Source organism: Pteropus alecto, unplaced genomic scaffold (genome assembly GCF_000325575.1).
Source record: "Pteropus alecto unplaced genomic scaffold, ASM32557v1 scaffold669, whole genome shotgun sequence".
In the NCBI taxonomy this organism is placed as follows: Eukaryota; Metazoa; Chordata; class Mammalia; order Chiroptera; family Pteropodidae; genus Pteropus; species Pteropus alecto.
The window spans coordinates 859,619-868,327 of record NW_006442554.1 but is presented as its reverse complement, the minus strand read 5'-3'; the positions used below and the strand labels follow the sequence as shown (position 1 = coordinate 868,327).

At 37.1% G+C, this 8,709-nt stretch overlaps 1 protein-coding gene across 1 annotated transcript in view; it reads left to right on the top strand.

Moving 5' to 3' along the window:
* ZNF81 (zinc finger protein 81) overlaps positions 1–8,709 on the top strand; it is a 78,692-nt gene that overhangs the window by 42,371 nt on the left and 27,612 nt on the right. The window contains exon 4 of the mRNA XM_006922773.3: positions 8,691–8,709. This exon is cut by the window's right edge and continues 98 nt beyond it. Coding sequence (XP_006922835.1) covers positions 8,691–8,709 — 19 coding nt within the window. The remainder of the gene's footprint in view (positions 1–8,690) is intronic.

The following is an 8,709-nucleotide window of genomic DNA, read 5'->3' as shown; positions in this document are numbered from 1 at the left end:
AATAGTCTAGGTTTTTTTCCTCTTTGCAATTCAGTGTGGGAAGTTTCTATTGACATATTTTAAGCTCAATGATTCTTTCCTCTACCATGTCCAGTCTACCTGTGAGCCCATCAAAGACATTCTTCTTTCTGTTTGAGTATATTTGATTTCGGGGATTTCCTGTGGATTCTTTCTTAGAGCTTCTATCTCTCTCCTTATATTAATGATTTGTACTTTCATGTTGTCCACTTTTCTCATTAGAGCCCTTAGCATATCAATCATTGTAATTTTTCAATCCCTGCTCTAATAACTCCAAAATCAGTGTCATACTCAAGTCTGGTTCTGTTGCTTGCTTTGTCTTGTCATGGTGTGCTCTTTCTTGCCCTTTACTCCTAATTATATATTTTGTTGTTGTTGTTGTTATTTAGTTTTAGGTGCACTAACCCCTTTCAGTATTTCCTGTAGTGCAAGCCTGGTAGTGGAGAACTCGCCCGATGAACTTGCAGCTCCTTCACCCCTCCCCCTTCTCCTCCAGGGAGCTTCTTTATTACTCCCAGTCCACCACCCAACACCCAGAGTTCTGATCTGTGGTAGCTCTTATGTACAGATCCCACGCTCAGACGTGCTGGTGTGCAATTTTGATGTTTTTTTGTTGAGTTTTAGATGTTCAGCTTATTGTTGTTTCAAGGGGAGAGATCTAGGGACATCTCTCACTGATGTTTCCGCTATACTTGAAACTAATTTAAATAAATAATTTTTTTTAAAAAAGAGATCTGTGGGTGCAGCTTTTGTCTAATGGAGTGAACCCAATGAGAGTCACAGATGACCCTAAAAATTTTAGAACAAAATATATTTGCAGAAACACTACCATCTTAGGCTGAAAGGATTAGAGGCTATACAAAATGGAAAGAAGACATTTGACCCCCAAAATTTTATTGGCAGGAAGAGCTGAGAAATCTCTTCTGTCACCTAAAGATGACTTAGAAGGTGGGACCAAGAACTCAGAGGGTGCAGCCAAAAGCCATGAAGAATTATTCCTAGGCAATTAGACCTAATCATGGAACGCCTAACTGCCCAGCCAAATAACACTTTCCTTCGACATTTTAAAAGTATCATTTGGTTATATTTTGACCTCCATCTCTTCTGTTGACTAGTAAATGTTCATTTAAGTCACTGTTTCCCTGTATGTAATATGTCATTTTGGTTTCTTTTTCCTGGCTGCTTTCAAAATCTTTTCTTCTTTGGTTTTCAGTAATTTGATAACTACGTGCCTACGTATGGTGTTCTGTGGACTTATCCTGCTTGGGGTTTGCCAAACTTCTTGAAGCTATAAATTTATGTTGGGTACCAAATTTGGGAAGTTTCTGCCCATTATTTTTTAAAACATATTTTCTGCTTTTATCCTGCTGGGCCTCAAGTTACATGCATGTTAGATCTTTTGATTTTTTCTTACCTGTTTCTGAGACTCTTATTATTTTTTGTTTTAAATTTTGTCTCTACTTTTCAGATTGGATAATTTCTATTGGTGTGCCCTTACATGCATTAACACATTCTTCTGTTATTTCCATCTGCTGTCAAGACCATCCAGTTAATTTTTTAAGTTTCAGATAGTATTTTTCAGTTCTAGACTTTTCAGTTATTTTTTATCGTTTATTTCTCAGTTGAGCCATCCTATTTTTCATTCATTATGAACATTTTTACAGTCCTTTTTATTTTTTTTATTAGTTTCAGGTATACAGTATATTAGTTAGACATATAGTTTATGGAAAGATCCTCCCAATTACTCTATCACCCATCTGGCTCTACACACAGCCATTACAATACTATTGACTATATTCCCTATGCTGTACTCTACATCCCTTTGACCATTTTTTAACTACTAATTTGTACTTCTTCAACCCTTGTCTTTTTCTCCCAGCTTCCTAACCCCTGTCCCCTCTGGTAGTCACCTGATTATCCTCTGTATCTGTGAGTCTGTTTTCATTTAGTTTGTTCCTTTTGTTCTTTAGATTCTGCATATAAATGAAATCACATAGTATTTATCTTTCTCTGTCTGACTTATTTCACTCAGCATAATAACCTCTAGGTCCATCCGTGTCATTGCAAATGGTAAGATTTCTTTTTTTGTGCCTGAGAAATATTCCATTGTATATATGAACCCAGAACTTCTTTATCCAGTCATCCATTGATGGGCATTTAGGTTGCTTCCATATCTTGTTTGTTGTGAATAACAGTGCCATGAACATAGGGGTGCATAAATCTTTACAAATTAGTGTTTTGGATTTCTTTGGATAAATACCCAGACTTGCAATTGCTGGGTCAAAAGTAGTTCCATTTTTAATTTTTTGAGAAACCTCCAGATTGTTTTCCACCATCAGTGTATGAGGGTTCCCTTTTCTCCACATCCTCGCCAAGACTTGCTCTTTATTGATGATAGCCATTTTGACAGATGTGAGGTGATATCTCATTTGGTTTTAATTTGCATTTCTGTGATGATTAGTGATATTGAGTAACTTTTCATATGTCTATTGGCCATCTGTATTTCCTCTTTGAAGAAACACCTATTCAGGTCTTCTCCCCATTTTTTAATTGGATTGTTTGTTTTTGTTGTTGAGTTGTATGAGTTCTTTATAATTTGGGATATTAACTCCTTATCAGATGTATCATAGGCAAATATCTTCTCTCATTCAGTAGGTTTTCTTTTTGTTCTGTTGATGGTTTCCTTTGCTGTGCAAAACCATTTTAGTTTGTAGTCTCATTTGTTTGTTTTTTCTTTTGTTTCCCTTGCCTGAAGATATATATCAGAAAAGAAATTGCTAGTAACAATATCAGAGAATTTACCGCCTATGTTTTCTTCTAGAAGTTTTATGGTTTGGGGTCCTACATTTAAGTCTTTAATCTATTTTAAATTTATTCTTGTATGTAGTGTAAGAAGATGCTCCAGTTTTATTTTTTTGCATGTATCCATTCAGTTTTCATAACAGTTTGTTGGAGAGAATATCTTTACCCCATTGCATATTCTTTTCTCCTTTGTCATAGATAGAATGACCATATAAGCGTGGCTTTATTTCTGGGCTCTCTATTCTGTTCCATTGATCTATATGCATCTATTTTATGTCAGTACCATACTGTTTTGATTACTATAGCTTTGTAGTATAGTTTGATGTCAGGTAGCGTGTTACCTCCAACTTTGTTCTTCCTCCAGATTTCCATGGCTATTCAGGATCTTTAATGGTTCCACATAAATTTTAGTATTATTTGTTCTAGTTCTCTGAAAAATGTCATTAGTATTTGGATAGGGATTGTATTGAATCTATAGATTGCTTTGGATAGTATGGCATTTTAACAATGTTGATTCTTCCTACCCATAAGTACAGTATATTCTTACATTTATTTATATCTTTATTCGATGACATAATTTTATGAGAACAGGTCTTTTACTTCCTTAGTTAATTTGATTCCTAGGTATTTTATTGTTTTTGGTGCAATTGTAAATGGTATTGTTTTCTTAATTTCCCTTTTTGAAAGTTCCTCTTTGGTGTATAAAAATGTCACTAACTTCTGCATATTAATTTTGTATTCTGCTACTTTACTGAATTATTTGATCAGTTCTAACAGTTTTTGGAGGAATCTTTAGGATTCTCTATATATAATATCATGTAATCTGCAAATAATGAATGTTTTACTTCTTCTTTTCCATTTTGGATGCCCTTTATTCCTCTTTCTTGCCTGCTGTTCCAATGCAGTGTTCAATAGATGTGGTGAAAGTGGGCATCCATGTCTTGTTCCTGATCTTAAGGAAAATGCTTTTAGCCATTCCGCATTGAGTATGATATTAGCTGTAGGATGTCATATATGGCCTTTTTTAAGTTGAGGTATTTTCCCTCTATTCCCACTTTGCTGAGAGTTTTTATCATAAATGGATGCTGGATTTAGTTGAATGCTTTTTCTGCATCTATTAATATGATCATATGGTTTTTATCTTTCAGTTTGTTAATGTGGTGTATCACATTAATTTGCTGATATTGTACCAACCTTGCATTCTAGGAACACAACTTGATTATGATATATGATATTTTTAATGTATTGCTGAATTCAGTTTACTAATATTTTGTTGAGAATTTTTGCATCAATGTTCATCAGGGATATCAGCCTATAGTTTTCTTTTTTTTTCTTTTTTCTTTTTGTAATGTCTTTGTCTGGTTTGGAATTGGGATAATGGTGGCCTCATAAAAAGAATTAGGTAGTCTTTACTCCTCTTGAACTTTTTGGAATAGTTTGAGAGGAATAGGTGTTAATTCTTCTTTGTATATTTGGTAAAATTTGCCTATGAAGCCATACCATACAGGACTTTTGTTAGTTGGAAGTTTTTTGATTACTGATTTGATTTTGTTGGTGGTAATCAGTTGGTTTAGATTTTCTGTTTCTTCCTGACTTAGTCTTGGGAGATTATATGCTTCTAGGAATGTATCCATTTCTTCCAGATTTTCTAATTTGTTGGCATAGAATTGCTCATAGTCTTTTCTCATGATCCTTTGTATTTCTGTGGAGTCCATAGTTACTTTTCTTTCATTTCTGATTTTAATTATTTGGATCTTCTCTCATTTCTTCTTTATGAGTCTGGTTAAGTGTTTATCAATTTTATTTATCCTTTCAAAGATCCAGCTCTCGTTTTCATTGATCTTTTGTATTGTTTGTCTAGACTTTATTTCATTTATGTCTACTCTGATCTTTATTATTTCCTTCTACTCGTTTTGTATGTTGTTATTCCTTTCTAGTTCTTTTAAGTGTAAAGTTAGATTGTTTATTTGAACTTTTTCTTGTTTCTTGAGGTAGGCCTGTATGGCTATGAATATCCCTCTTAGGACTGCTTTTGCAGTGTCCCATAGATTTTGTGTCATTGTGTTTTCATTTTCATTTGTCTCTAGGTATATTTTGGTTTCTTCCTTGATCTCATTGTTAACCCATTCATTGTTTAGTAACATGATATTTAGCCTCCTTGTGTTTGTGTATTTTCCAGTTTTCTTGTTGATTTCTAGTTTCATATCATTGTGTTCAGAGAGGATACTTGTTATGATTTCAGTCTTCTTAAATTTATTGATACATTTTTGTGCTCTAACATGTGGTCTATCCTGGAAAATATTCCATGGGCACTTGAGAAGAATGTATATTTTGCTGCTATGTGATAAAACATTCTGAAAATAACAATTAAATTAAATTAATTTCATCTAGTACGTCACTTAAACTTGCTATTTCCTTGTCGATTTTGTCTGCAACATCTGTCCATTGGTATCAATGGAGTGTTACGGTCACCTACCATGAATATATTACTGTCAATCTCTCCCCTTATGTTGGTCAATAATTGCTTTATATATGTAGGTGCACCTATGTTGAGTTGTACATGTTTACTAGAGTTATGTCCTCTCGTTGTATTGATCCCTTTATCATTATGTAATGTCCTTCTTTGTCTCTTATTATAGCCTTTGTTTTAAAGTCTATTTTATCTTATATAAGATTGCTACTCCAGCATTTTTTTTCATTTCCATTTGCATGAAATATCTTTTTCATCTCATTACTTTCAGTCTTTGTGTGTCATTTGATCCAAAGTGGGTCTTTTGTCGACAACATATGTATGGGTCTTCTTTTCTTATCCATTCAACTACCCCGTGTCTTTTGATAGGAGCATTTAATCCATTTACATTTAAAGTGATTATCGATATGTACAGAGTTATTGCCATTTTATTATTCATACTTATATGTTTTTCTCCCTTCTTTCTACAGAGGTCTTCTTAACATTTCTTGTAATACTGGCTTCTTGGTAATGAATTCCTTTAGCTTTGTTTTTTCTGGGAAACTATCTCACCTTCCATTTTAATGGATAGCCTTGGTGGGTAGAGTAGTCTTGGTTGTAGGTTCTTGTTTTTCATCACTTTGAATATGTCTTGCCAGTCCCTTTAGGCCTGCAAATTTTCTGTTGAATCAGCTGACTTTCTTATGGGAGTACCCTTGTAAGTGACTAACTGCCTTTCTCTTGCTGCTTTTAAGATTGTCTCTTTGTCCTTAACCTTTGGCATTTTAATGATAATGTGTCTTGGTGTGGGACTATTTGGATTCCTCTTGTTTGGGACTCTTTGTGCTTCTTGGACTTATATGTCTAATTCCTTTGCCCGATTAGAGAAGTTTTCTGTCATTATTTCTTCTCTGTGGCTTCCTGTAAAATTCTCTGATAGCAGCAAGGCCAGTCGCTGTCCACCTCGGGACTCCAAACACCAGAGATCAGTTCAAGAAATACTGTGTCTCAGGGCAGGGTTTGTGGCCTGCCACTGAATGTCTCTCCTGGGATATATGGGCCTTGCATGAGCCTCAGGAGTCGGGGTTTGTTGCTTGTGTGGAATGTGGGGCCCCAGGAAGGGGCAGGGCAAAGGTGGCTGCCGGGCAACTGGGTAATTTGTGTGTTGGGTTGGTAAGGGTCTCGGGAAGATCTGGGGCCATGATGCCAGTATAGCCACAGATGTGCTGTCAGTTCTGGGTCCACAGGCTCCCGTAAAAGTTACAGATGACAGCGAGGCCCATTGCCATCTGTGTCGGGCCCATAGACCTCTGCAATCCATCCAAGAGAGACTGCAGCTTGTGCTGGCAGCAGAAGCCCGCCACTGAATGTCTCTCCAGGTCTGTTGGCTGTGCAGAATGTAGGGCCCATGGAAGGGGAAAGGCAGGGGCAGCTGCTCCGCAATGGCCCGCACAAGCAATTTGTGGGTTGGAAGGGGCGGGGTCTCAGGGAGACATGGGGCTTTCAGACCAGTACAGCATCATTTCTGATGTGCCGGGATCCACAAAAGTTACAGATATCAGTGAGCAGCTGTGCTCTGTATCGGGCCTACAAAGCCCCGTAATATGCCTAAGAGGTAATGCAGCTCATGCTGACAAGAATGGTTGGCCACCAAATGTCTGTCCTAAAATGTGCACACCACAAGCTGAGACTTGTTTCCTGCATGGAATGTGCAGCCCTAAAAAGGGGCAGGGCTGTATTGGCTTCCTGGCAACAGGCCTGCCCTGGGCTATTTGGGTGTGGCAGGACGATCCCACCAGCCACTGCAGCTTCAGAATTAGCCATGTGAGAGGAGAGTTCAACACAGGCAAGATGGCGCCCATCTACAGACCATCCCGCAGGGGCTCTCGACAAAGGAACAATGGCTGCTGTCTCTCCAGCCCTCGCTCCGGTGTCAGGCAACTCAGTTTTTCCCCATGTGTCTCTTGCACCTCACAAACTGCCAACCTTTCACTGGCACCCGAGGTAAGAGTCTATAGGCGAGTGAGTCTGTGTGCTGGCCCTTTAAAGAGGATGTGTGAGATTTCAGGTTCCTTCCATCTCACCCGGGTGGCCAGAATCCCCACAAATTTTTACAGTCAGATTTTGTGGGAACTCCTCTTCCTGGAGCTGGGATTCTGGGCTGAGGAGCCCCTGTGTGATGCTAGGACCCCTTTCTCCATCAAGGGGACCTCTGTAGCTTCTCTCTCCCTCCTGGTGCTCCACCACCAGGCCAGCCCACTTCACATCCCCTCCCCTTCTACCAATCTCAATGTGACTTTGGCTTTATATCCTCAGATGTATGTGTTATGATGATTTAGACTTCAGGTGGTTCTCCGTGTTGATTGTTTTATAATTTGTAATTTTAGTTCGGCTCTGAGAGGAGGCAAACCCCATTTTTATCTAGCCTGCTATCTTGACACATACCCCCTTTTATGTTCTGGAGTTTAGTTATACATAAGCTAATTCTAGCGTTTGGATGATAGGATCAATCTCTGCATTTACTGTTGAACGTCTTATCTTTCTCTTGACACATTTCTGTCTCTGTGTTGAGTTGTTTTGAATTGTATTTTGGTTGTTGCACTGACTGGGTCTGTTCACAAGCTAAAAGCTATAAAAATGGTAAACATATCCAGTGCTATCTCTTCTCCTAAGTGTTAACTCTCTTCTAGTAGATACCTGATTTTGCTTGCTCTTCAGTGTCTTCAGATAATAGTTTTTTATATTTTGTTCGGAGTGTATAATTTGTATCTGTATGAGGGTTGGTCTGATAAAAGCAATTCTGTCATACTGGAACTTAATATTTGTTAATTTAGGAGTTAATTTTTTTTATATGGTATGAGGTATAGATCAAAGTTCTTTTTTCCTCCAATACTGATATCTATTCATAGACCTACACCCATCAACACTGAATATACGTTCTTTTTCAGGGATATGTAAAACATTCCCCTAGATAGACCATATGTTGAATCATATAGAACATATTTTCTGACCACTATGGAATTAAATTAGAAATGAGCAATAAAAAGGCATCAACAGAAAATATCCATATTTTTTAAAGTAAATGAAAATAGTAGGAGCTATCTGAAGTTTTACAAAAAGTATACATGCTTCCTTCTAAAAGTTATGGAACCCAAATTTTCCATTAAAATGAGCCACAAAATAGTATCAAGATTAAATCCTGTACAAAATTATTATTTTTAAAACCAAAAGACTAAATGTCATACACAATAGCAGAAATTTATTTGATATTTGAAGTCTTTATAACATTATGTATAACTAGGTATTTAATAGGCATACCATATGGCATATTATGGTGAAAAAATCATTAAAAACAATTTTCCATCTTCTCCCCATCCCCCAGTGCTGACCTGTCACCTTGAACAGGATTGTGTTGTTACAGGTCTCAGTGATTTGAGGAT